General features: G+C 53.6%; 7 protein-coding genes across 7 annotated transcripts in view; 4 read left to right on the top strand and 3 right to left on the bottom strand.

Moving 5' to 3' along the window:
- Positions 1 to 662: 662 nt before the first annotated feature.
- On the top strand, positions 663 to 2,788 carry MONBRDRAFT_30290 (uncharacterized protein; the record flags this gene model as incomplete). Its single annotated transcript, XM_001750751.1, has 13 exons — positions 663 to 701; positions 737 to 782; positions 888 to 989; positions 1,079 to 1,131; positions 1,242 to 1,310; positions 1,391 to 1,495; positions 1,620 to 1,713; positions 1,822 to 1,934; positions 2,024 to 2,066; positions 2,159 to 2,232; positions 2,355 to 2,460; positions 2,549 to 2,624; positions 2,725 to 2,788. The coding sequence occupies 13 exons, from the start codon at positions 663 to 665 to the stop codon at positions 2,786 to 2,788; spliced, it is 984 nt and encodes a 327-aa protein (XP_001750803.1).
- Positions 2,789 to 3,337: 549 nt separating this feature from the next.
- MONBRDRAFT_12860 (uncharacterized protein) lies at positions 3,338 to 5,406 on the bottom strand (the record flags this gene model as incomplete). The annotated part of the gene is made up of 9 exons (XM_001750727.1): positions 3,338 to 3,475; positions 3,603 to 3,647; positions 3,841 to 3,897; positions 3,984 to 4,176; positions 4,292 to 4,386; positions 4,508 to 4,664; positions 4,822 to 5,009; positions 5,112 to 5,194; positions 5,349 to 5,406. 9 exons carry the CDS (start codon positions 5,404 to 5,406, stop codon positions 3,338 to 3,340), a joined length of 1,014 nt encoding a protein of 337 aa, XP_001750779.1.
- A 118-nt stretch (positions 5,407 to 5,524) lies between these two features.
- Positions 5,525 to 8,784, bottom strand: MONBRDRAFT_12859 (uncharacterized protein; the record flags this gene model as incomplete). The annotated part of the gene is made up of 8 exons (XM_001750726.1): positions 5,525 to 5,655; positions 5,767 to 5,885; positions 6,032 to 6,105; positions 6,170 to 6,361; positions 6,458 to 6,889; positions 7,074 to 7,334; positions 7,500 to 7,620; positions 8,558 to 8,784. 8 exons carry the CDS (start codon positions 8,782 to 8,784, stop codon positions 5,525 to 5,527), a joined length of 1,557 nt encoding a protein of 518 aa, XP_001750778.1.
- Positions 8,785 to 12,354: 3,570 nt separating this feature from the next.
- On the top strand, positions 12,355 to 15,542 carry MONBRDRAFT_35337 (uncharacterized protein). Its single transcript, XM_001750750.1, has 8 exons — positions 12,355 to 12,382; positions 12,653 to 12,939; positions 13,080 to 13,299; positions 13,396 to 13,480; positions 13,622 to 13,772; positions 13,886 to 13,983; positions 14,121 to 14,637; positions 14,752 to 15,542. Exons 2-8 carry the CDS (start codon positions 12,658 to 12,660, stop codon positions 14,875 to 14,877), a joined length of 1,479 nt encoding a protein of 492 aa, XP_001750802.1. The 5' UTR covers positions 12,355 to 12,382; positions 12,653 to 12,657; the 3' UTR covers positions 14,878 to 15,542.
- Positions 15,543 to 16,205: 663 nt separating this feature from the next.
- MONBRDRAFT_34715 (uncharacterized protein) lies at positions 16,206 to 22,083 on the top strand (the record flags this gene model as incomplete). Its single annotated transcript, XM_001750749.1, has 19 exons — positions 16,206 to 16,498; positions 16,647 to 16,841; positions 16,929 to 16,995; positions 17,093 to 17,284; positions 17,412 to 17,522; positions 17,615 to 17,716; positions 17,870 to 17,950; positions 18,071 to 18,802; positions 18,852 to 19,208; positions 19,281 to 19,957; positions 20,067 to 20,135; positions 20,235 to 20,339; positions 20,390 to 20,834; positions 20,910 to 20,987; positions 21,134 to 21,259; positions 21,343 to 21,483; positions 21,618 to 21,740; positions 21,829 to 21,891; positions 21,985 to 22,083. The coding sequence occupies 19 exons, from the start codon at positions 16,206 to 16,208 to the stop codon at positions 22,081 to 22,083; spliced, it is 4,056 nt and encodes a 1,351-aa protein (XP_001750801.1).
- A 589-nt stretch (positions 22,084 to 22,672) lies between these two features.
- MONBRDRAFT_30285 (uncharacterized protein) lies at positions 22,673 to 25,175 on the bottom strand (the record flags this gene model as incomplete). Its single annotated transcript, XM_001750725.1, has 8 exons — positions 22,673 to 23,154; positions 23,247 to 23,393; positions 23,506 to 23,710; positions 23,892 to 24,103; positions 24,235 to 24,339; positions 24,488 to 24,618; positions 24,735 to 24,840; positions 25,007 to 25,175. The coding sequence occupies 8 exons, from the start codon at positions 25,173 to 25,175 to the stop codon at positions 22,673 to 22,675; spliced, it is 1,557 nt and encodes a 518-aa protein (XP_001750777.1).
- A 600-nt stretch (positions 25,176 to 25,775) lies between these two features.
- MONBRDRAFT_12854 (uncharacterized protein) overlaps positions 25,776 to 26,177 on the top strand; it is a gene marked incomplete at both ends in the record, with an annotated part of 6,456 nt that continues 6,054 nt past the window's right edge. Inside the window, one exon of the mRNA XM_001750748.1 lies at positions 25,776 to 25,830. Within this exon, the coding sequence (XP_001750800.1) occupies positions 25,776 to 25,830 (55 nt within the window). The remainder of the gene's footprint in view (positions 25,831 to 26,177) is intronic.

Below are 26,177 nucleotides of genomic sequence, written 5' to 3'. Positions count from 1 at the left end.
CCCCCTGTCCCCTCCACAGTTCTGTCTTCTCAGTTGCAATCTAATTGACACGTCCAATCAGCCTTTCTCGAGCTACCCACCGCCACCAGCCACGGCACACGCCTCGGAACCACCCGCAACCTCATGCCACACAAGAAGCCCTCCATATGTCAAACTCTCACCCATGTTATCCGACACTTGCGATAACTTATCGAATTCCTACATTAACTACAACTCTATTCCTTATCATATCTACATCAAGTCGCTCAAAATCTGCATTTAGTGAAAAGTTTCCTCATTCAAAGATGGTGCGTCATGACTCCGTCGTCGTCGTCGTCTCGTGCGCGCGCTGCCCTGAGACCTCTTCCTTCTGATCTTGCTCTCACCCCGTGTCCTGCTTGAATCGTGGTTACCCGAGTGTGCAGGCGAGGCTGGCACTTGCGGGGCTGGGCGTGGCCTTTGGTCTTTACCTTGATCGTCGACAATCTGTGCGTGAGGTTTGCGCGAGACTTGCTTCAACCTCGGATATGCCGCGCCGATTGACGATGGCGCCCTGCCTGGAGCTTCACAGATCCATCAGGATCGTATTTGCCATGGCATTGCAGACGCCATTGGTCGCACTCCGCTGATAGAGCTGCCCTCTTTATCCGAGGTTTGTCCTTCCCCCCAAGCATTCCACTTGCATGCGTTCGCTAGCTTCGGTCCGGCCCCCTCATGAACCAGTACGGCATGCACACTCACGCTCACGACTACCTAGGCCACTGGATGCCAGATCCTAGTCAAAGCTGAACATATGAACCCCGGTGAGTGCCGCAATAACCCGACTTCCGCTCGTGACTCGATCACTGCCCCGGTCTCCAAGCCAGCAGCCTTTCAGCCTCATCCCATCGCCTGATCCGGCTGCAAAGGTGGTAGCGTGAAGGATCGAGCTGCCCTGAAGTTGTTGCGCCAGGCCGAGGCTCGGGGCCAACTCAAGCCTCACACGGGCCAATGCATTGTCGAGGGTACCGGTGCGTGGGCTTTGACTGCCGCTGCTCTCCGCCCAAGGCTGTTGCTAATGCCCATCTTTACAATGTTGCCACCTTACTTTCCCATGCAGGCGGCAACACGGGCATTGCACTGGCCATGCTCGGCACCAGCCTCGGCTACAAGGTATGACTCAAGTCTTATCGCTGAGCCAATCTACGTCGATGCCTCTACGCACGTGATCGCGCTCACCTGCTTTGAGGCCACCTTGTGGCTGGTCTGATTGGATGCGTTAGACCATCTTTGCCATGCCCGAAAAAACTTCGCGCGACAAATCCAACCTGATGGAACTCTTTGGAGCCGAGGTTTGGACCCGAGTTTCCCATCAATATGCAGCCCTAAGCCCCTGCCTGTGACATCGTATCACCTGATGTCATCCTCGCAGACGCACCGGCAACCAGCAGTGCCTTTCAACGATGAACAACACTACTACCAAGTGATTCGACGTCTGGCCCAACAAGAAGGCAACTTTGGCCCGGACCAGTTTGAGGTTGGTTCAGCTTCCGTCTCGTCACGTTGCAAAAACACGTAACCTCGTCTTGTCCACTCCAAGTCTGCTCTCTCCCTCTCCCTCTCTCTCACGCTCGCACCTCACGCACACCTTCCAACTTCAGAACACGGACAACGCAGCGGCGCACCGCGAAGGCACGGGACCTGAGATCTGGCGACAAACACGCGGCCGCATCGATGGCTTTACCTGTGCCTCAGGTATGCATCACTTGGAGACACCTTTGCCAGCTCTTAGTTGCTGGTCTAGTCTTGCCTCTGACCGGCTCTGCAAATATCCCTTCTTTTGTACGCCTTCTGCTTTCACAGGCACTGGTGGTACCATGGCGGGTGTGTCAAGCTACCTCAAAGGACGCAATTCCAAGATTGCCGTCTGGCTCACGGACCCAATGGGCTCGGGTTTGGCAGCCTACGTCAATCACGTCAGTTGCCTCACACTCAGCTTTCATTCGGGACATCAAAACAGTGCGCAGTGCCACGTGCGCTCACGGTTCCTTGCGATGCAATTCAGCACGACACAAGTTTTCCTGCCTCTGGTTCGACGGTTGCCGAAGGTAGGTCGACTGGTCAACTTATTGAAGTAAGCCGCTTAGTACTCTTTTACTGTATTTATGGCTGTTTCCTCGTGGTTTGATCCCTTTGCCAGGCGTCGGAATTACCCGGCTCACCAATAACTTTAAAGAGGCACGGGTCGATGGGGCCTTCAAAGGCACTGATGAAGTCAGTAGCAGAGGCGATCGCAAACCCCACCACCTTGCCTCCCCTGTGGGGAATAGGAAAGACTCGACCCGTATGCTCTCCTTGGCCCTCTGCATCGCTCACAAGCCTGACCGCCCACGCAGGAGGCCATCACCATGATGTATTATTTGGCACGCCATGAAGGCTTGTATGTCGGGCCATCGGCAGCACTCAATGTTGTTGGTGCTATCAAACTGGCCCGCAAACTTGGTACGTCCAACCTTGGCTCAGACAGACCGGCTATTGTCCGATACACCCGCACTGATTATGTTTCTGTGTTTCTGCTCGAAACGTCTAGGCCCGAATAAATGCGTGGTCACGGTGCTCTGCGATACGGGCGATCGCTATCGTGCCACAGTATACAATGAGGCTTGGTGAGTTCGCCTCTGGCTATCCTTGCTACCATGCACTGACTTGCTCGTTGGCTCATTCAGCGGGGCGTGCTTGCAACGACTTGGTGTGTACCTGACGCAGGCTCAAGGAGCATAACCTGGCTCCCAAACAAGTGTCTCGCGGTGATATGAGCTTTGTCCTGTGAGCGAGCGGTACGAGTGAGAAAAAAGTCAACTGCTCGTTCGACTGGCAGGTGTAAGGACTTGCCTGCACTCGAAAGAACCAAAATCCGAGTAGACCACCCTTTGTTGTCGGTGTTGATTAGGGTCTACTCATGACGGTACAGTTTGTCTGAACTCGTTTTTCTTCACACACACGTCAGATTGAAGACAAAAAAAAGAAACACGTCAATGCCCTGGCAAATATCAGGGTAAAAATGATACCGAAATGTGACGATTATTATTCCAAAACAAATCGGCGTCGTTTAAATGGGTTGATGGTATCCCATTGTTCAAGGCGATTGTGCACTGAGCAAGTGACTCAGGCAAACACGTCGTTTTCTGCCTACACAAGATAACAACGACAACAACGCACGTCCTCCTTTTCCCTCTGTCCATATGGCAAGCTTATGTCGAGCACGCGTGATATTCGCCAAAATTCTATTGATGTTCGAAACTATGCACACAGTACTCCAGCACACGAGAATGCTTGTTCAGCCACCTTGCACTTGAAGCTGGCAGCCGCGCGAAACATGTCAATCGCCAGTGAACCCCTGAGCATTCTTGAGGGCCAAGGCCAAACGCTCTTCGAGCATGCGCCGGACGGGAAATTCAGGCAAATCCAGCCGATTGAAGCATGTGTGGGCCGATGGCAATCGTGTCAAGTCTTCAAGCTACCAGTAGAATGAAGCGACGTGCGAGGGGTGCATGAGGCACGGGCGTAAGTGTAACGCTGTCCGATCTTGCTTCCGTACAGGTTTGGCGGGCGGGGGGCTCACGGGCGCGGGAACGAGCACACACCTTCTGGATGCAGAAGCGACGGGGTCCATCAGAGCCTTGCAGAGCCTGTCACGACGACACAGGGGATGACAAAGTCCATGGTGCACCGTTAGAACAACAGAGCATACAGCCGTAGCAAGCGAGAAACACACACACACACACACACACACACACACACACACACACACACACACACACACACACACACACACACACACACAAATAACAAGTGAATTTTCACGGCATAAAGTCAACGCACTTGGAATCCTTCAATGGGCACGCGAGAGCTTCCAGTGCAAAATTGAAGGAAGCGCGCCTAGAACATGTTCGCATGCAGAATCATTGCAAAACCATGAGCTGTCAGTGGGTGCCATCAACCCCTGCTGCGTACCATAGACTGACCTGATTATCGTGATCCCAAGCTTCAACAATCTCCCACAGCCATTCAATGATCTGATCATTGCTCTCGTAGCCCTTGTATTCCGTGTTTCGCTTCCAGTCTTCCAAGTCATATTCATGACTCCCTGAGATCAAGAAGCGCAGCTCCTTGACGGTGAACGTTCGAAAGTTCTCAATGGGAATGACTTCGTTGAGCCTGCCACAGCGCACAGCCCAATCACCAAAAGCAGGTGAGCAGCAGACGGCATCAGGGTAGATGCGATGAAGACCGATGTGCACCCTTCACGTCTGTCAAAGCGTGCAGCGCCTACCCAGTAAGGAGGGCACACATTTGGCGACTTGAGCTTTTGATGAGCTTCCATTCGACCATAAGCTTGGCAAACTCAAATTTGTTTTCCTCCGTCACCTGAGTCGCAAAGCCATAGGTGAGGTGGCAACTGGTGAGGTCAAGCCCTTCAAGCAATTTCATCACGCTTTCAAGCGACGCCATTTATTGCGGGCGAACAACAAAAGAAACCCAAACAGACCGCTTTGTTGGCCCCGCCTGGCACAAGCTCGTGTGTCCGAATGTCCCCAAGCTCGTCCTCGTCGGTCGAAAAGGTCAGGTCAGGCACTTCGGATACGTCATTTTCCAGGATCCAAATTAAGCTGCGATGCACGTCAGGATCCGAATCTTGAAGGTCTCTGCACAGCGAGGATGCACAGAGCCACCAGGCGAATGTCATCAGCTATGCAAACAGGCTGCCACGCGTCGCGCATGCAGGATCGACCAGCATTTGGGGAAGAAACACAACATCAACCACAATAACAAGAAGTGAAATGTGTCCATTGTGCGACATACGCCAGCGTGATAGATTGACCAAGTATCTGCTTGTAAAAGCTGCTGACAAACGTCACGTCAAGAAAGTGGCGGTGAAGGATGGCCAGACCAATCAGTCGGCCCGTGAAATGGAAAAAGAGGGTATGGTCCTGGTCCGCACTGGACGAGGGGTTGATCTGCAGCAAGTAGTCTTGCTCATTGCAGTAACTCTAAAAGCGCGGCCAAGCAACCCGTATGCAAGGAAGACGATATCAGCTACCCAAACAACTTGAACCGAACTGGGTAAGTACCAGCACAAGGTGCATACTTACAAACATGCCGAGACGCGGATCAAAAACCTCAATGCCCAGTAGATAGAACCACTCGCGGGCCAAGCCTCCATAATCCAAGCCCCCTGATATTTTATGATGATATGATGATGGAGTTGCCATCACATTGAGAATGAAACGGAGGGGCAAGTGACGAGATGCCATAGCACGAAAAAATACAAACAGTAACAAAACCAAGGAGGAAACTGCCATGGGTCAGCTCGCAACAACTGAACGAACCTTCACCGTGAAACTGCACCATGAGGCGACGACGCAAATCCTTGCGCTGGAGTCGCATCATTTCGAAGAAGGATGTTTTGAAGAGGTCCTGGCGTGATACGGTGAGCGAACACTCCCCCGACTCGACTTTGATCTGCAACCAACATGCATACAACCATCAGTTTTCAAGTCACCCCTCACACTTGCAAGCCCAGAATGAGAAGACCAACCCGCTCGCGCAGTTCGAGTTCCTTGCGATGGAATTCGCGTTTGAAGAGTGTTTGATTGGAGTCATCGTATGAGGCACCTTGGGCCTCTTGCATTGAGGCTGCGAGGGCAAGAATTGAAGAAAAAGATGTTGGCCAGGCATGGGGCTTGAGCATTGCGTGCGAGGTCGCTGTGCTGAGGGGATCCACGCGCGCATCGTTCGTCATCATACCTTGCAGGGCAAACGCCAGCTGCACATCGGGATCCGACACACTAGCAATGGCAGCTAGAGCAGCGGCCAGGTCTCCTTGCGATAGCCGCTCGCCATGGTACAGTGGACAAGCGCTGCCACTGTTGTATGTGCGTGCGTGCGTGCGTGTGTGCGTGCGTGTGTGTATGGATCGGGTACATGGCACAACAAAGCCGGAGTATGAGGAAAAATGGCCGGGGTGTTTCGAAGCTCGCATCATTGTCGGGCTGGCGCACTCGAGGCTTACCGTGGACAAAAGCCCGTCATGAAGAAAGGGCAGTGAGGTCGATCATCAGGGGTGGGCGCGCGTGTCTCGTCAAACTGCAGAGAAAATCATTGGTGAGCTGAGCAAAAGGGCTGATAGGCAAGCGGGCACGCCACAAACCTCAGGAATTGTGATGGGAGGGCTGGGCAAGCTGTACTCGCTGGTGCCAAAGAAGTTGGTGGCGCTCACCACGAAGCGAACGCGCTTGCCAGGCACAAGGCCCACGGGGGTGTGGAATGAATCAGTTCCAGAGTAAATATCTTGCGGTGTTTCAGCCATGTCTGGCAAGACGGCCAGATTGTAGGTTACTCCCTGGAGCAGTGAGTGTGCCATGATTTTGATGGTGAGAACGACAAGGGATCAGCACAAAAGCTGGAACAAATTGTTGGTCAAAAAAGGGTCACGTACATCCACAGCCTGATCATCGGTCCAGTCCACGACAAAGCTGCGAGTCACCTCATCGATGGTGACCGTTGGTGGTGGTGGCTGAGGTGGGGGAATGCATGGGTAAGGGATCGCTGCCGTGAGTGGACCAGTCGATGATCTGGCAGAGTCAATCACCCTAGATGGCACGCTGAGCCAAGATGGGGCACACTCTTTTGAACAAGAGATGAGGGAGGCATGGGTGCTAACTTGACTTGGAAGAAGTGGCTGAGAAACGTTGAGATGATCGGTGCTGCTGTTTTTGGGTAGTTTTTGCCAGCCAACGCCAGGAGAAGTGGAAAGCATGCGCTCCTCTTCCTGGGGCACGGCCACGCTACGAGGAGAGCTCGTGCGGGGGACCGCGGGCACCAAGCCAGTGCTGGCGTGCATGTCGAGCTCGTCAGACAGGATGCGAACCTGTGGTGCGGTTGCAAGCAAACCCCACATTCATCCACGCGCGAACGAGAATACGAAAACGAAAAAAAAAGGGGGGGGGGACAAAATGCGTGAATATCATGAAGTGGTCAGAAGTGGGGCAGTGAGGACACCGATATGCCCTGGACGACCAACTCAGGCATCAAGGCGAGCGTGCTGGTCTGACCTTGACGCAGATGGTGCCAGTGACGAGGTCATCGGGTACGCGCTTGCGAAGGCGAAAGTTCAGCACTTTGGTGGCACCTTCACCGAGGGTGGTCGAGTCGAGAAAGGCGTTGGCTTCAATCACGGCCATACCAAGAAAGCCGGCCCAGTCGCGGGGGCGATAGCGCTTGGCGTCAAAGACGTAAATGGTGAGGATAGAAGATGGGTTCATGAACATGTCGCGTTCCGTGAGCCATTGCGGGGAGAGCGTGCGTCGTGCCACCTATTGAGTCAAGAGGATCCACAAGAAGGGTTGCAGCGTGAGCAGAGCATGATATGGAAATGACATGTCCACAAAACAGGCGAGGTCGTGGGCAGGGAAGCAAATGTTGTGGGCCAGGAAACGGGGCAGGCGGCGCTTGGTTGAGCAACAAGGTGGAGGCCGTACCGCGGATTGAAATTGCTCGTTGTCGATGCTAACGAGAGCAAAGGGGTCAGGCATGCGCAGCATGCTTTTGCGGGCCAAGTTGTCAGCTGAGCTGACGCACACGCGGACCAGCCGCGAGCCCCTATAGGAAGGCAGGGAGGTAGCAAAGCGAGGTCATGAGGACAAGCTGAACACCTGGGGCGGAGCGTCAGGCGCCAGGCGCCAAGTCGGGGTTCAGGGCCTGGGCAAGAGGGAGAGGCAAGGCGTACAGGATTGGGGAGAAAGAGACGGCGCGGTCAATGCTTGCCAGGCTTCCCGAGCGGCCGAGACAGGAGGGGGCTTCCAAATGACAACCACGATGGGCTTCAAAGCCGCAATCGGTGCAACGAAGTGGTCGGTGAAGGCTGAAGAGGATCTTATTGCACACTTGGCAGAATTTGCCCTGTGCAGGCTCGGATGAAAACTGGTGTCGCCGCGCACCCTAGCAAGGAGGCAAGCATCGTGGTGCGCGAGCGTGGGGTGATGGGGGTCAGCAACAAAGGCCAGAAAGGATGAAACACGGTAGGGAAGTTGGAGACGGAGTGGGGCTGGGCTGGACGGAGCGAGGAAAGGTCAGGGTCTCGGTTGTGGTTTGCTCACAAGGACGTTTGCGTTCAAGCCTAACCTTTGCAGCAGCAGGAAGCAACTCCTTTTGAAGCTCTGATTGGCGGCGGAAACGGATCCATTGGGCAGCGTCAGAGACGGTCCGCCGACGCTGCAAGAGCCTGGGCGGAAGCAAAACAGAACAGCGCCATTCTTGTGAGCGATAGAGGGAGGCAAGGGCTCGTGACAGGCGTCCACCATCAAACACACAAACAATTGATCAGGTATTCAAAAAAAAAAAAAAAACATCTCACAACACGGGGCACACTTTGCAACGGAAAAGTGTCAGGCACATTATTTGGCAGCGCAACAGGGCGGGATGCACGAGAAGCGGGCTGGGATGAAGAGGCGGGATGTGGTGATGTGGGCAAAGGTGCTTGCGTATGGATGCCTTGATTGTGGGGTCATGTTTGCTAGGGTGGGTCGGGGTGGCTTACTCTTCTTCTTCGTTGCGGGAGGCCACGGAGGGATCCTTGGTCAGGGAGACGTGGTGACTGAGGCGTTCTTGCATGAAACGGGGGGAGGCGCTGAGCTTGGGGCTGGAGGCAACGTGTTGCAGATTGGGCATGGAGTGGGTCGAGGCTTCAGGGTCGAGGAGAATGCGGCGCGTCGCCGACGTGGGCACGGCCAGCGGCGAGGACCGCGGCACACTGGCCTCGGCCATGACGACCGTCGCCAAAGTGTCTGGCGGCAGGAACGGATCTCGTCGTAACGTCAAGGAAACAGCGGCTCAAATGGCATTCAAACAGTCACGTCGGGTCCAACAACTGCTTCAAGCAGTGACGCCCAAACACTAACAACGTCGTTTCAAAGGACATGCACGACCGGGCGGCAGGAGGTTTTGAACATCCGACGGAGGAGGGCTGCGCCGTCGCGCTCACTTGACTCCAGTCGCTCATGAATCAAAACAGAGCAAGAGAGAGAGAGAGAGAGCCTGTGTGGCGTGAAGAGAGAGGTGCAGGGGAAGGGGAGCAGGATGGAGATGAAGACGGTGAGTAAGATATTAGAAGAGAGAGTGTTCGGAACTGATATACTATCAGAGGTGTATAGAATCATGACTTTTTGCAAGTGTTGAAATCAATGATAAAGTAGAGATGGCTGTATGAAGTGAAAGGTATTCAGAGGAAGAGCAACAATGCGAGTGGAAGTTAGAGAGGGTCCTCTCCTCCTTGTTAAAATCAAGAGAACAAGTCAACAAAGAGATCCAAGGCAGAGACAGCGAAACAACAAAAAGTGTTGCGTTGCAAGGATTTTTGTTTGTTTGACGTTGGTGTACCAAAAAGTCTTACATTCGCACTCTTGCCTCTGCGCGCTTTTGCTTGCTCTTGCCTCTAGGCTGTGTCTTGCTCTGGCTTCCCTATGCGCACAGTCTGTGCGCTGTCTGTCGGTGCGCTGTCTGTGCATTGTCTGTGCGCTGTCTGTGTGCTGTCTGTGCACTGTCTACGCTCTGTCTGTGCGCTGTCTGTCTGTGCGCTGTCTATGCGCTGTCTGTCGGTTGCCTCGATGTCATCGTATCGGTTCATCTGTTGGGTCTAAGCGTTACTCGGTCCTTTTCGAAACCTTCACGATCTCTGACTCTCATCACCAAATTCTTCTCTTCTCTCCTTCGTGTTTGTTTTCTTACTTATGTGGTTTCTTCAAGTCATCATCTCTCTGGATGACGTACCGTTTCTCCGTCAGTCTCTCTGGCACGAGACACATGTAAGCGGGTCCGGTGGTGTTTGTGTGGGGGAGGAGGGGGCGCAATCCGAAGAGTGGCCTGCATAGGCGCCACACAGCTGGTTGCCATCTGTCATATGGTTCGCACGACTGCGCGATGATCAACAACTTGACACAGTTCACACAGCTCTGCGGTGCAAAGGCAGGCGAGAGCCTTGTTTGCGTTGTCGGCTATGCACACGTTGCTGACCTGCCAATTGCCCTTTCCAGCGTACGACTGCTTGTCTTGGTCTGTGCGTGAACTTGACATGTAAATTAAGAATACGATGGCAGAAACGGTCGATGACATGCTTCAATTGTCAACAAAGCAACAAGCCCGCAACCGAGGAGTGGGCAAGCCATTATTGTGACTGTCCTGCGATATCAAAAGCCTCGAGTCCACACAGAATCACCTCGGCGTTTTCGGTGTCGGGAGCAACTTCAAAGCAGTCGCCGAGCTCCTTGACAAGATCCGCCAAGTTCTTGCTGTCATACTCGCTTGGATGTGCAGCTCGATTGCCAGCCAGGCGCAGGGCGTCCATGGCGCTGAAGAAGTCACCTGGTGTTTTTGAAGTCTGTTCCTGCAAAAGCTTCACAAACGCAAAATACTTCTCTGCAATGTTGATCTGGGCGTCTTGCGAAAGCTCCGTGACAATATCGTGGATCTCGTTCGTACGAGGCGGAGCGCCTGCTTTTGGGACTTGACCGTAAAATCCGCCATCGCGAATGATGAAGGGGACAGCCCAGCGCATGTATTCACCAAGGTCTTGCAGGCGGCTAACATCTTCACTGGCTGGCCATCTCACACGATGGAGTAAAGCCGCGCGGACAAGCGTTGCCGCTTTCGACACGATTTGCCGCTTCTGAAGCGGGGTGCTCACAAGGGTTTCCAAGTTCTTAATGGTGGCAGCGTGGCTCTCATTATCCTTCGTCAGGGCTGCGATGGTGGCAGCCTGGCTTTTGATGGTGGCAGCGCGGCTCTTATTGTCCTCCGTCAGGGCTGCGATGGTGGCAGCGTGGCTCTCATTGTCCTTCGTCAGGGCTGCGATGGTGGCAGCGTGGCTTTTGATGGTGGCAGCGCGGCTCTTATTATCCTTCGTCAGAGCTGCGATGGTGGCAGCGCGGCTCTTATTGTCCTTCGTCAGGGCTGCGATGGTGGCAGCGTGGCTTTTGATGGTGGCAGCGCGGCTCTTATTGTCCTTCGTCAGGGCTGCGATGGTGGCAGCGTGGCTTTTGATGGTGGCAGCGCGGCTCTTATTGTCCTTCGTCAGAGCTGCGATGGTGGCAGCGCGGCTCTCAATGTCCTTCGTCAGAGCTGCGATGGTGGCAGCGCGGCTCTTATTATCCTTCGTCAGAGCTGCGATGGTGGCAGCGCGGCTCTCATGGGCCTTTTTCAGGGTTTCGATGTCCCTGCACATGCTCGGAAGCTGGTCAAGCGCATGCTTGACGTTGTTCAGCAGGTGTGCCGTTGTCCCAACCCCGTTGAAGTCATGTTTGACTTCCTCCCACCTGGTTGTGGGGGAGCGCTCGTTGACCATGGTGCCGATCGCTTCTAAGCTCTCGCTCGCGTGAAGCGCCGCGTTGAAGTGACTCTGAAAGTAGACTCGAACGCGATCCAGCTTTTGTACTGCGTTGCAAGAGACACGCGTGAGCAAAAGCATTGACATTGTGGCCTGCAACTCGTCACGTCACATACCAAGCCATTCGTATCTGTCTGATGTCAAGAAAGCAGACAACCTGCGATACGCGTCCATGGTTCAAGTCAAGGGTAGCGGGGAAATGATTGAGACGATCGATTCGCAACATCATTTGGGGAGGGCCAATTGTCGACAAAACGCTTTTTTTCCCGCCAAACAGAAATGATGACATTTCAAACAATGGCTGACATTCAAGCTGTCACAGCACTGCACCAAACGCGTAACACTTGGTGTAGGCGGCCTCTGATGACTACCGAAGACGAGATCATGAAAGTTTGCTCCATGAGACGCGGATGTCAAGCTGTCGACCCGGCTTGTTCTATCCTCAAGCCCCTTTCAAATTGCCATTCATGACCGCTGCCTTTTTTTGGTGCCGTTTGCCGATGCCGTTGGCCGCGCTGCCACACTTGCCACGATCGTGCTGCTGACAATAGACGAGTTACCAAATGATATCACTACCAACTGTCAGTCAGCCGAATGAACAGCTCCTCTGAGAGCGACACGTGCACCCTAACCCTTCAGAGAGCAGTGAAGCTAGAGAGAGAGCCTGAGGAGTGGGGGTCAGATTATATTCGGCTAGTAATTTATCACCTCGAGGTACTCGTGCTCTCTTGTGTGTGTGTGTGTTGGAAATTTTGTGTCCAAAGTGTCAAGTTTCTCTTTTTTTTGTTTTTGGCAGCGCGGTGAGGTCGACGGGGTTGGGAGACAGGGTTGGAGGGGTGTTGTTCGGGTCGGGTCATGTGTGCCTGAGAGTGTGTAAGATGGACCATCGCTTATACTCATGGTTCGTCGTGTTATGCCTTTTCTGCTGTTGACAGGGCGTCTTCTCCCCCCCGACCTCTCGTCCCTTTTGCCCCTCAAACACAGGTGAGCCGACAGACATGTCTGGGCCCTCGCGCCCGCTGGTACACAGCCATGCTCCTCCCCGCATGGTCGGTGCCCGAGCCATTGGCTAGGCATCCTGCCCTTGTTGGGACTGCAGGTTTCCATTGTATCATTTGGTCGATGGTTCAGTGTGATCTACAAGCTGTAGTTAGGGCTGCCAGTCCTTTTTGGATGTGGTTGACTTGCTGCAAAGTCTTCACCACATGGTCCCCTCACTTTGCACGCTGCTTTTGTGTCCTTGTGACTGCGCAGCCAACATGTTGGTGCTGTTTGAAACGCCTGCGGGCTATGCCCTTTTCAAGGTCAAGAAGGGCGTCAAGCTGTCCGAGGCCGACCTTGCCGACGTCTTTGCCACCCCCGACGCTGCCAATGAGGCCGTCAAGCTCAAGGGCTTCCACAAGTTTGAGGACACTGTAGAGGCCCTCACCGCGGCCACCGCCCTGACCGAGGGTAAGCTCAGCAAGGGCCTCAAGTCCTTCCTCAAGGACAACATCATTAGCAAGGAGGTTCAAGACACCCTGGCCGTCCCCGAGGCTAAGGTGAGCCCACAACTCTTAGCCATGTTGCTCTTGACCCTGCTTTCGCCTGGCAACATAACATGGCAGCACCTCGAATCAGCGCCTCCGGCTCATGCTTCAATTCTTGTCCTCTCTCCCTTTGATCGCGTGGTACCGAGTAGCTGGGTACCGTCATCAAGGAGAAGCTCGGTATCCAGTGCGTCTACGACTCTGGTGTGCAGGAGCTGATGCGTGGCATCCGCTCGCAGCTCTCTGCCGTCATCTCGGGCCTCCGCGAGTCTGACTTGACCGCCATGACCCTCGGTCTGGCGCACAGCCTCTCTCGCTACAAGCTCAAGTTTAGCCCCGATAAAGTTGACACCATGATTGTGCAGGCCATTGGTAAGACTCCTCGACACGAGTGTCCAAGTCCCGTAATCTTAGTACATTTTGATCGACTCTCATTGTGGCCTGGTTTGTGTCCTGCTACACTCTTAGCCCTGCTCGATGACCTGGACAAGGAGCTCAACACCTACACCATGCGCGTGCGCGAGTGGTATGGCTGGCATTTTCCCGAGCTCGGGTACGTCCTGGCGTCATGCCGCATTCTACTCATGCATATCGCTACTCCTTCAGTCCACCACTCCTTTCTGCCTCTGCTTCTTCTCTTTTTCTGCCCTTATTCCTCACACTGCGTCATTTGGATTGCTTCGCCTTGTTATAGCAAGATCATCACTGACAACAACGCTTTCGTGCGCACTGTCCTGACCACGGGCAACCGCAAGAACATGTCCAGCACAGACCTCTCGGAGATTTTGCCCGAGGAGGTTGAGCAAGACGCCAAGGAGGCCGCCGAAATCTCCATGGGTACTGAGGTTAGCATCGTTGATCTATTCGCTCAACTTCAACTTGCCAGCAACTACAGGTCGCGCACTTTTAGCCTTGGCGTTGGTGGAATTGGCTCTCATCCCGCCCACACACTGTGCAGATCAGCAACGAGGATTTGGATCACATCAAGTCCTTGGCCGAACAGGTGCTGGCCATTACCGAGTACCGTGCCCAGCTCTACGATTATTTGAAGAACCGGTATGTTGCGCACCAGCCGACATCAACTTCTTCTTTCTCTGATCTTTTACGCCTTTGCTTGTCAATGACCTTGCTCATATTGGCGACTGCTCACCATTCGTTTTTTTTTTTTTTGGCCTTGATCTTTTTGTTGTCAGCATGAACGCCGTGGCACCCAACCTGACGGTGATGGTGGGCGAGCTTGTCGGCGCTCGTCTGATTGCACATGCTGGCTCTCTTCTCAACTTGGCCAAGCACCCCGCCTCTACCGTCCAGATTCTGGGCGCCGAGAAGGCCCTGTTCCGTGCTCTCAAGACCAAGCACGACACGCCAAAGTACGGTCTTTTGTACCACGCTTCAGTCGTGGGCCAGAGTCAGCCCAAGAACAAGGGCAAGATGTCTCGCGTGCTTGCGGCCAAGACCTCTCTCGTGGCCCGTGTCGATGCCTTGGCCGACGAGAGCAACGTGAACATTGGTCTCGATTACAAGGCCAAGGTGGATGCTCGCCTGCGTCAGCTCGAGGGTGGCGAGGTGGTTGCCGCCACCAAGACGGGCGCCGCCGTCGGCCCTCAGTCCTTTGAGACAGTACCCCCTACGCAACAGTACAACACGGCCACCGATGCTGTGATGGATGTTGATTCGGATGACGAGAGTTCAAAGAAGAAGGCCAAGAAGGTGGGTTTTCAACCGTATTTTCATTCAACCTGCCTGCGTTGGGTATTTACGCTCGCGCTTTGCGTTTGTCGCTCGAGGCGTGCATCAGCTCATTCAACCATCTTGTGCCAATAGGCCAAGAAGGATAAGAGTGACAAGGACAAGAAGAAGAAGAAGCGCTCTGCTGATGCGGCAGACGAGGATGCCGAGGAGGAGAAGAAGCCCAAGAAGAAGAAGAGCAAAAAGTCCAAGGGCGAGTAGATGCCTAGCAGGTGTCTTCAAACTCAAACTCTTTTTAGCTGCGACTTGCTTTTTTGGCAGCAGAGCAATTGCTTAGTGTTCTTGTAGATGCAACGTCTTTGGGTTGTTCCCACATGTTCACCGTGTGCGGTCTTTTTGTGCGTGTGTTTTGAGTCATGACTTGCACGCGGTTTCGGTGTCCTTGTATGTGTTGTTGCCCTGCCGTTGCCATCCAGGCATGCTGGCCTGTCTCAGGCTCAAGCTCGTCCCCTCTGTTGTGTGCTTGCTGATTCGTCTCTTTGTCATTCGTTATTGTTGTTCACATCCGCCTTGACGCCGTCGACCACCCTGCTTGTGCGAGTGGAGCTTCGTGTGATAGGCGAGGTTTTGTGATTCGAGTCCGTGCAGGTCATGTCCATGCTTTTATCGTTTTGAGGCGTGTCCTGTAAAGTTGCGTAGCATACGTTCGGTCTCTGTAGCTCTTGTTTGTTCCTGGTGATCTTTTTTTTTTTTTTTCCCTTCGCTCCTTCTTGGTGGGGCGGGCAACACCGAGACTTTTGGCAGCTCGATGCCTGCTTTTTTTTTTCCCCTCTCTTTCTTCTCACTGCTCTTTCTAAGGGCATATCCTTGTACTAGCAGGACATGCCTTTGATTGAGTTTGCCAAACCAAATTTATCGAAATCTTGAACCGGCGGCGCTATGATGGCACAACGTGCGCTGTGCATTTGATCAGCTTGATTTGTAACAAGTTTTTTTACGACCACTTTTCTATTTTTATTTTATTTTATTTTGAAGGGTGAGCGAGCTGTGAGAACCGTCGACACTGTCAGCGGGTGGCGGTGGTTGGTCGTTCTTGGGCAGTGAGGGCTCACGGGCGTGTCAGAGGCTTCGATGAATGCATGGGTGGTGAAGGAGGTGATAGGGACAAGGAGTAGAGAGGGAGAGACTGGGCCGAGGGTGTGGTGCATGACCATGGTGTTTGCGAAGGGCCGGGTTTTACTTGCGCGTTGCTGTCACGCGCTGTCCCTCGCTGCCTCCCAACTCATCGCCTTGCCAGCGCGCATCTGGTCGGCAGACTGGCATTTGCCAAATTCAAGACAATCCAGGGCGCGGCGTATGTTTAAGAGCCTCACCACCGCTCATGCCCAAAAAGAGAGGCCGGGCTGCCGCGTAGGTCCTTCGCCTCGGCTGATCCTTCGCCGACCTGACTTGCCTTCCTTTCTCACTCATCCCACACCAAAATTTCCTCATCCTATTATCCCAGAGTGGCTAAAGCCCGCAAGGAAAAGGCCGGCACAGACGCCGGGCCGGAGCTCGACTTTGAAGACGAGACGGTCGAGGACGACATCATGGATACAACAGGCGAAGAGGACCCCGAGTCCGAATCCATGGCGGGTACTGCAGCAACCCAAGAAGAAGCCCTTCAACTCAAAGAGGCGATCGAGTCACGCCAGCAGCAGCGCCGCATTGACCGTGACCTGAACATCAACGCCGAAGAGCACCGGCCCAATCGGGACTTTTTCCGTCAGCTTGACTCGACCGTCAAAAAAACCACAGGCTTCGTCAAGAAACTCAAGACCACCATGAACGAGGGCTCTCAAGCTCAGCTTCTGGCCGACTTTGACAAGCTCAACCTTTCGCGGTAGGCTATGTCATCAGACGACTGTCATCCTGCCCCTCGTCCTTTTTGCTTGAAAAAACAAACAAACAAACAAACAACGCACAAACAACGCACAAGAACTCAAGCCGTCCCCGCACGCTGTTGGTGCCATTGCGGGTCATGACTGCAGATATCTTGAGGAGGTAACGGCTTCGCTGGCGGTGGCTGGCCAGATCAAGAATGCCAGCCTCGGCGTGACCGTGGCGTTGGCCGTGCAGCTTCACCGTCGCTACGAAGAGTTTGCCGATGGGTTTCGCCAGGCACTGGTGGCAATCCTTGCTACCACGCCGGACAAGGCTGATAAGGAGGCATTGGCCCACTTTCGGTACGCGAATCATCAGGTCACTTGGTGTGTGGATGATGATTGGTGGTGTTTGCTGATTGCCCGCTTGTTGGTGTGGCTGACCCTTAGTTTCACGTTTCGGCTTTTTGCCGAGATGGTGCTCATTGGCGTTTTCAATGAAGACAACGAAGGCAAAGTACGCACCTGCCATGTGGACGTTTGTGCACCTCTTTGCTCCAACCGTTTGGTCTGTTGCGCTGATTCAGCTTCTGGTCCGTTGCTGTGTAAAACAGGAGCTCTGCAAGCGCATCGCCAACTATTTGAAGAAGGACAAAGAGTTTGATCTGCTCGCATTATCCGTGCACTTGGTTGAACATTTAGCTCTGGATCTCGCAGCTCAGCTGCCCCGCGAGCAGTTGGGGATATTGCACAAGTTTGAACTCGAGGCCACACTTGACACGCCCTTTCCGGACCTTGCTCCAAATGTAAGTTCGCTGGCTGCAAAGCTCTTCGACTTGGAAGCTGTCACAGAGCTTTTGGTCGTGGCATTTTTTTTTCCAAGCATATCTGCTTCTGATCTTTGCGCCCCATTCTCGTTTTCTATAAACACAGATGAAGGCGCTCCTTGTGCGATGGTACAGTAAAGTTGCGGAGCGCCTCGTACGCGAGAAAAAAGCCTTGGACAAGCGCCTACGACAAGATCAAAATCAGGTTGAAATCAAGGTAAGTTTTCGCTCTTGTCCCAGCGCAATCATCACTGATATGAGCCCGCCTGTTTGCTCAGCGATGCTGCACACATCCTTGTTGCGTGACAGGGCGAGCTTTCCTCAGAACGCTCGGAGGGGACTAGGGCTATGCAAAGCGCCTACACCGAACTATTGCAGTATACCAAAGTGCTGGCCAACGTCCTTGACCAGGTCTCTTACACTATTGTCTTTCACATCGTTTTATTTTTTTTCTACTTTTATTTTTTATTTTTTTATTTTGTTGGGTTGTCAGTTTGTTTTGTTTCGGTTTCTGTACGCGTGCTGCCCTGGCATGCTCTGCTCATGTGGTGGCTCATTGCTCAGGACATGCCTGATTTACCTGTGGCGCCGGCTGAAGATGAGCTGATGTCAGGCGTTGTCGTGGACACGTCCAACCCTTTCAAGGTCAGTTGTGTGGCCAGACACACCTATCACTCAATGCCACTCAGAGAAGGCTATGTTCGTCATGCTCGGATCTTGACTTATCACTTGACGCATACGCACATTATGGTCTCGATGGCATAGAACCTCAACCCGGAGGATGCAGCATCAAGCCTGTGGGTAGATGTTGAGGAGCAAGAGTTTTACGAGCATCTCCCCGACCTACAGGCTCGCCTTCCAGAGGTGCTCTTTGCCTCGAGCAAGAAGCAACGCCGCAAACTGCGGAAGAAGGCCGAAGAGGAGGCTGGCGCACAAGATGAGGGCGCGAGCGAGGGCGAGCAGGAAGGTGAATCGCCGGGAGATGGTCCCGAAGGCGAGGTTGAGGATGATGGCGAGGAAGAGGTCGATGAGGAGGCCGAGCTCAGGGAGGACGCCAATTTGGATGAGTATGACGTGGACCAGAAGGCACCACTCACAGCCGGCCCGCCAGAGGGGGGGACAGCAAACGATAAGATTGTGGCTTTTCTTGAGCAGTTGCCGAATAGCATGACGACAGATGCCGTGGACCGTCTGGCGGAAGAGTTTTGCTACTTGAACGATAGCGGCGCCCGGCGGCGCCTTGCTGAGGCGTTATTCATGGTTAATCGCAATCGCGTCGATCTACTACGCTACTACGCTCGCCTTGTGGCTACACTCTATCCAGGCATTCCTGAGGTGGGCACCGAGCTGATCAAAAGCCTCAACGGTGAATTTCGTTTTCTCTACTTTAAGCATCCGGCCGATCGCATCGAGAGCAAGGTCAAAAACATGCGATACATTGGCGAGCTGATCAAATTTCGCGTGTTTCCGATCAACGATGTGATGCGCATCATGCGGGTACGTCTCTATGGTCTATGGTGTTTGTGAAAATGTAAATGAACCAAAGGTGTGTGTGTGTGTGTGTGTGTGTGTGTGTGTGTGTGTGTGTGTGTGTGTGTGTGTGTGTGTGTGTGTGTGTGTCTGTGTGTGTGTCTGTGTCTGTGTCTGTGCCTGTGTCTGTGTCTGTGTCTGTGTCTGTGTCTGTGTGTCTGTGTCTGTGTCTGTGTCTGTGTCTGTGTCTGTGTCTATGTCTGTGTCTCTGTCTCTGTCTCTGTCTCTGTCTCTGTCTCTGTCTCTGTCTCTGTCTCTGTCTCTGTCTCTGTCTCTGTCTCTGTCTGTGTCTATGTCTCTGTCTCTGTCTCGTCTCTGTCTCTGTCTCTGTCTCTGTCTCTGTCTCTGTCTCTGTCTCTGTGTCTGTGTGTCTGTGTGTGAGTTGTTGATGCGTGTTAAGAATAACCTACGGTTTTGCTCATTCTACCGGCTGTGTCAACAATAGATGCTGCTCAACAAATTCACCGGACAAAATGTGGAAATGCTCACCAACTTACTGGACACGTGTGGCCGATTTCTCTATCGCTCTCCCGAGACGCATGTGCGCACCAAGGCGCTCTTGGCCACCATGATGAAGAAAAAGGTGGCTTTGCACGATGAACGCTACCTGACGATGATCGCCAATGCGTACTACTATTGCAACCCACCAGAGCGTGCCCTCATCGAAGTTAAAGTTCGACCTCCACTTCACGACTATTTGCGCAAATTGTTGTACAAGGATCTCAAACCAAAGGCCGATGTCGTCAAATCGTTGCTGCCCAAGCTTCGCAAACTTCCCTGGTCGGATCCAGTCTTTTTCCAGTACGGCCTCAAGTGCTTTGTGCGCGCATGGCTGCTCAAGTTTGACGAGATCATGGCGTTGGCCTCGTTGCTGTCTGGACTTCGTGATCACGTGCCTCAGCTGTCGTATGCCGTTGTTGACGCTGTTTTGGAGGAAATTCGCTTGGGCATGGAGATCAATACGCCAGACATCAACCAGCGTCGGGTAGCCACCGTCAAGTTTCTGAGCGAGCTCTTCAATTTCACGCTTGTGGACAGTGGTGTCATCCTGAACACACTGTATTCTCTCATTTCCTTTGCCGCCCACGACCCATTCCTCGATCCACCCCACAACGCATTTCGGTACGTTAATGCCAGTGGCGGCTCAGTGGCATTGCCAAGTAGAACCACGTGATGGCCGCGCCATGCTCGTTCTGTCCATATCCTCATCACCCACTTGCGACTTACACAGCATCAAGCTTGTCTGCGTTCTTCTTGATACATGTGGGAGCTTCTTTGCGAAGAGCCAGGAGAAGCGTCGGTATGCCTTGGACGACAACAGTTCCTTGATGTGCTTCTTGACTTGTACTTGAATCGGGGTTGAATTTACCTCGATGTCTTGGGTTGGTGGCTCCTTCAGGTTGGACAACTTTCTACTCTACTTCCAGCGATACGTCCTGCGCAAGCCCCAGCCGTTGCCAATGGGCATTAAGTTTACCTTGCAAGACACGTTGGAAGCCCTACGGTAGGCAATCGGGTCGAGCTTGTGTGTGTATTGACACACGCATTGCACAGAAAGTGCAGTGGTGCTCCCGAGCTGCATCTCGTCCGTCCCCTTACGCCAAGCCCATTGTTTGCTACTGGTCAACACAGTCCGAAAATGGTCCCCATCAGCACGCTCGAAGAGGCTGAGGCTGCAATTGCAGAGTTGGAGGCCGAGAACCTTCGCAAGCTTGAAAAGAAGGGCTTTGACATCAAAGCTCTACAGCAGAGCCAGAGGGCTGCTCTGGCCGATGCCAATGCCGGTGAAGACAGCGACTCCGATGACGAAGATGACGATGATGACGACGATGATGAGGGTGTGTCATGGTCTCTCTCTTCTTCTCGCAATGCAAGCCACTGCTATTCGACCTCTTCTATCATGCAAATGTCGGCCAGCGATCAATTCACGGCGCATGCCTTATGGTTCTTGCTTGCATGGGCGGATGAACACCGCGATACACACATAGAAGTTGACGCGGTACGTCACGTCGTGATGCCCCAACTTCAGCCTGCGAGTTGCAAGGTAACTCATGCGCGATGCTTGCTGATACAGGGTTCGACAGACGCCGTGGCGAACAGTGAAGCGGTCGATGACGATGACGACAATCATGTGGTGCTCAAGGAAGCAAAGGTAGGGCCGATAATATCTGAGTTCTTTGTGAGCTGAGGGTGACGTCACGCCCACCATCATCTGCTGCTTGCCTCCGATTGTGTTGCACAAGCACATCTATTTTTTTTTTTTCCTTGTTGTTGCTCATCAAAGATTGCTTGATCTAGCCACACGAGCCCGAGCCAGAGGATGAAGATTTCGTCAAGGAGTTCAATCGCATGATGACGGACTTGGGCAAGAAGAGCAATCAGCCAGCCAAGGCTTTGGACGTGGCCATTCCAGCACAGCTCAAGGTTCGCATTCAGTTGGAATTTCTTACCCACCCATGTTGACAGCTGGTCTTCACGTGAAAATATGAACATGCCGCCTTCAATAGGGACAAGCGCCTCGCGAGGTTCACGGAGATGGTGGTAGTCAGTCCAAGCTTGTGTTTACGTTGCTGACCAAAAAGCGCCAGCAGGAAATCTTGGTGCCTGCGGCAACGGGCATGGCCGAAAGCATGATCCAACGTCAACGTGTAAGGCCCATTACCATGGATTCCTTCGACTGCCCATTCGGGTGTGGAGCAGCATGAGCTTTAAGCGAGGGTTGGGTGAGGGTTGCTCTCACAGTGTGTCCTGCATCGGCACTTTTATCATGTTGTGCATGTAGGAGGAAGCAGCCGAGCGTCAACGAAACAAGCGCCTGGTCATGGAGTTTGATCAGCGTGCCAAGGCAGAGGAAGAGGAGGAAGAACTTCGTGGTGTTGTCCACCCTATCCTCCGCGAGCAAGCAGTGGGTCTCGCGTTTGGGCAAACATGACGGGCTTGAGGCTCGATGGAGTTGCTCATGCATTTATACCTGCCTATCGTTTTGGGAACAGGTTGTGCCCCGAAGCAATGCACGCGACACGTCGCGCAACAATCGACGCCAACGCAAGGGATATGTACGTATTTTTCTTTCTTGTGAGATCGAATCTTGATTGCCGATGTGCCGGCAATATATCCTGGCTCACGTCACCGGATGATGGGTGTGATAGATTGGTCCTGGTGCCCGTGCACAGCAGCGTGCAACCATGGATGAGGACGAGGACGAGGGAGAGGAGCGATGGACTGGCCAACCTGTATTTCCAACGTGATTCGAGCCAATGAGAAGCCATAATTTCTTTCATCGGGTGTGCAGCAGCATACGCATTGCCCAGCAATATACCTCTTGCCTGGTGTAGTGATGATGAGTCTGCCTTGGATGCTTTGGCGTACATTTGTCACTTTTTTGGACTTGTACTCGCCCCACCCCTCGGGCATTTGGTGTTCAGGTACAAGTGACACGGGCTTCTGAAGAGCCCTTGACAGTACACGAACGAGCGCGTGAATTCGTGCGCGAAAACTAGCCAGCGACGGAAACAGTGACTTGTTTGGGTGCTGCGCGCCCACCCCTCCGCTCGTTCGCACGTGACGGCGCGCGTTCGCACCACGACAACCACCGATCAACTGAGAGCCGATTGAAAAGCTTCCCCCAATTTTTTTTTAATGTTGGCAGCTTCAATTTAAAGCATGCACCAATATGGACCTTTATGCGTCAAGCTTAGCTTGCAGATCTTTATTGCATTTCAAGACAGAGGCCAATCATCATTGCCTGCCTGCCAACGCATCATAGCAAATGTTTTGCGAGACACCGTAACTTGCGACCAGCAAAAGATTGACTCTGCGATGTGTTTGGGAGGGCGATCAGAGCATTGCGTCGTCCCCGTTGTGGTCTAGAATCAGCATCTCATCATCTGAGGCGTCTGAGTCTGTGGTACCCAGGGGTCGATACTTGACGCGATGACGAGAGCCCATGCTGAAAGATTGCGCATGGCCGCGGATGGCGTCTCGGGAACGGATATGTTGCATGGAGCCAATGGATAAGAAAGGGCCAAAGGCCAGGTAGCCTGAAAACCAAAAATAGACGATGGCTGTTGGAACCAGTAGCATGTAGGCCCACCAGGTGTGGGCCATGCTGGCGGAGACGGTGTCAAACATGAGGTAGCAGTTGGCCACGAACACGAGTAAAGCCACGGCCCAGGAAAGAAGTTGAAGGCGCCGGCCACTGACAAAATTTCCCATGATGCCGCTGGAGCTAGTGAAATGAATCAGGGGAAAGAGGGCAAAAGGAAGTTGCAGTGATTGCAACACGTTGATCCACTCATCAAACCCATTGAGGTTCTCATCTACCCAGGCACGTGACGAGTGAGCACAGTTGCGTTCCGCAAGAGCGCCTGCTCACTTGCCCACTTGAGGCTACATGGCGATCAGCACTCACCCGTAAAAACGGTGATCAAGATGGTGGGCAGCATGGCGACGGTGCGAGTGAGCATGACTCGCTTCCAAGGCGAGATTTTGAGCTCAAGGAAGCCTTGCATGACAAATTGGCCAGCATAACAGCCCGTCATGGTGGATGCCTGCCCCGCTGTCGGGTACCCGCGGGCCGTGTCCAGGTCAGGCAGTGTAAGTAAAGTGAGCCAACCGATTTCAACTGGAAGGTTGGGTGGGGGTGGAGAAAAAAAGTAGGCGTTGCGTACCAGCCAGCAGCCCGAGGGCCCAAATGTAAAGGACGGCTTTGCCGTAAGTGTCATGCAGAAAGTCACCGGCAGATGAGAGTGTAATGTCGTGGTCAGCTTCGCCTCGGGCAAAGACGCCAACGACAAACAAATTGATCAGGAAGGAAACAAAGAGGGCAAAGCCAAGCTCGATGGCGTTGTACATGTGCGCTTCCTTGACCTTGACCTGAACGGTGCATGGGGAAGTATCCACGCGATTTGAGGGAAGGAGAGGGCGCGGTAAGCACAACCAAACATGCAGGTGAAAGCGGGGTCGGGCGCAAGAGTCAGAGGGACGAGGGCTTTGTTCCACGCATGTGAGAAAAGAGACTTGCATTGGCGCTGCGATCAACGTCGCGGCTGAGGACCAAGGCCGAGTGCAGCATCAGGTTGTGGGGCATGATGACAGCGCCAAGAAGGCCAACGGCTTGAACAGCAGTGTCGTTCGTAAGTGTGGGAACGGCCATGCCCTTGAGGACGGCGGCAGAATCTGGCTGCAAGTGTCCATAAATGTACCCAAACGTGCCGACCATGATGGAGATGAGGAACGCAAAAAGATATTCCAGCTTTCGAAGACCATCTGCGAAGGCAGCGAGGCAAGATGCGTTGGACAGCTGTCGGTGAGGGGCACAGCTGGTCGTTGTTGCAATCTGGGGCACAAAGCACAAGCTTTCTCTTCGAGGTGGTAGCCAGTGAATGAGGTTTTCGCACATTTTTCAAGGAAGAGAAAGCTGAAAGTGTCGAGGCCGGTGATGAGAGCGCCACCCCACAGAGGGATGATTCCGTTGCTCAGTATGCGGATGGCTAAGGCAGAGCCTGCACGGTTTGAATTGGAATAATCAATGGCAGGGTCAGGGGAGCTTCTGGGAGGGATCCATCTCATGAAAAACGCTGCTCCAGGGTGGCTGGCGCAGCTTTCGTACGCATCGAAGCGTGAACATGGATGGGGGGGGGGCTTACGCACCGATGACTTCCTGGCAATCGCTGCCAATGATGGCTAGCTCCATCATAATCCAGAGGGCATAGCGAACGGGGGGGCTGTACTGCTTGCGACATTCCTCGGCCAGATGGCGTCCCGTCGTGACCCCAAGTCGACTGGGCGGGTGATGGGCAGTAGCGTGAACCAAGGAGAACGGAAGCAAACACAGCGCCCAACTCGTGGCAGCTAGCATAGGTACAGGCTTGGTACACGGCGAGGGAAGACGGCGTACCTGGCCAACGTTTGGAGCAGATAGCCGGCAATGGTGGCCCAGAGCAGCACCCAAAGCAGGGAGTATCGGCCCGCGACACCGGCTTGCAGATCTGATTCGATGTTGCCTGGTTGATGAGTGCAGGGAAGATCAAGGAAGAGGCGTCAGAAGCAAGCATGAAAAGCAGTCAGGGACACAGTGCCACAACGACAGGAGGCCAAGGAGGAGGAGGAGAAGGAGGAGAAGGAAGAAAAGAGGTGCGAGGACGACGCGAGTGGCTTCGATGCACAGACCTGGGTCTAAATAGGCAAGGGACACGAGCAGAGAGGGCCCACTAAAGGCCCACAATTTGCGCCAGGAAAATCTCGTGCTCTCGCCTTCCGAGGGGATATGGATCGCGGCCGAGGTGAAGCCATGCTCCTCCGGCAACGAGGCGGTGGCGGAGGCGGCGTCCGAACTCATCGCGCGATCACGGTGTGACGCACGGGCCACGGATTTCAAAGTAAAATACTATCGGTTTTTAAAGGCGTTGTACGGTTTGGCCTGGGTGGCTTTGTATGAAATACTTTTTGAAAGACATATGGCTGGTGTAAAGAGGTGGTGAGAACAGTGGTTTTTATTTGATTAACAACCAGTTGACGCAGCATTCACAGAGAAAGGAACCAGAGAGAGAAGCTTGAGAGAGAGAGAAGAGAGAGAGAGAGAGAGAAGAGAGAAGAGAGACAGAGACAGAGACATTCTCTCTCTCAGCTGCACACACGACCAGAGACCAGAGACCAAGAGGCGCCTTTTTTTATTTTTTATTTTTTTACAAGATTGTTCTTCGGCATCTAGGGTGGCAGTAGGCGTTGTGGGGGAAGGTATTGGTTGCCGTGGTCGTTGGAGGTTGAGTGGACTTGGTGGTGGTGGGGTCTCGCGGCCGGCGCTTGACCCCGCGCTCAAGTCGGGGGGCAGGGAGCCGCTGAACGGCCGCATCGAGATCCGAGTTGGCAACGAAGTGCGGCGGCGGTGCTCGATTGGAACCCTGTGCTCACACGCAGCGGCTCGGGGTGACCAATGAACATGGCGCCCGTCGTCATGCCCACCAGCAACGTTCAAGAAGGCCTTGAATTTCCTGGTATGTTGGGTCCATCGGTCCTTGGCTTGGGCTTGGGATCGACGGTTTTTTCCCCGTCCCCTCTCGAGGGACCAAGCCACGGTCGCCGGCATCGCTCCTGTGACACGCAGGGCTGGGTTTGATGGCGGCAAAGACTTACTCTGGCTTCGCGCTTGGGCTTTGACCTCGGCATTCTGTGTTGCGGGGCTTGGTAGTGCAACTCTTGTTCAAGACAGATGAGGAGGCTCACGTCCAAACCAAGACGCTGGTCGTGGGCAATCGTCGCTACGTTGGCGTCAAACTACACTTTTCTTTGAGGCCAACGTCATCCGACTCGTCAATTTCCAATCATGCGGACAAGCTCAAAT

The sequence above is a fragment of the Monosiga brevicollis genome, genomic scaffold (genome assembly GCF_000002865.3).
Source record: "Monosiga brevicollis MX1 MONBRscaffold_47 genomic scaffold, whole genome shotgun sequence".
Classification (NCBI taxonomy): Eukaryota; class Choanoflagellata; order Craspedida; family Salpingoecidae; genus Monosiga; species Monosiga brevicollis.
Note: the sequence above shows the minus strand (reverse complement) of the source record. Positions and strands in the feature narration are given on the sequence as shown.

Coding starts and splice junctions, on each gene's coding strand:
- MONBRDRAFT_35337 (XM_001750750.1), top strand. CDS start 12,658: ATGTTGGTGCTGTTTGAAACGCCTGCGGGCTATGCCCTTTTCAAGGTC. Junction 13,300..13,395: donor CATGATTGTGCAGGCCATTG/GTAAGACTCCTC, acceptor CTACACTCTTAG/CCCTGCTCGATGACCTGGAC. Junction 13,481..13,621: donor TGGCATTTTCCCGAGCTCGG/GTACGTCCTGGC, acceptor GCCTTGTTATAG/CAAGATCATCACTGACAACA.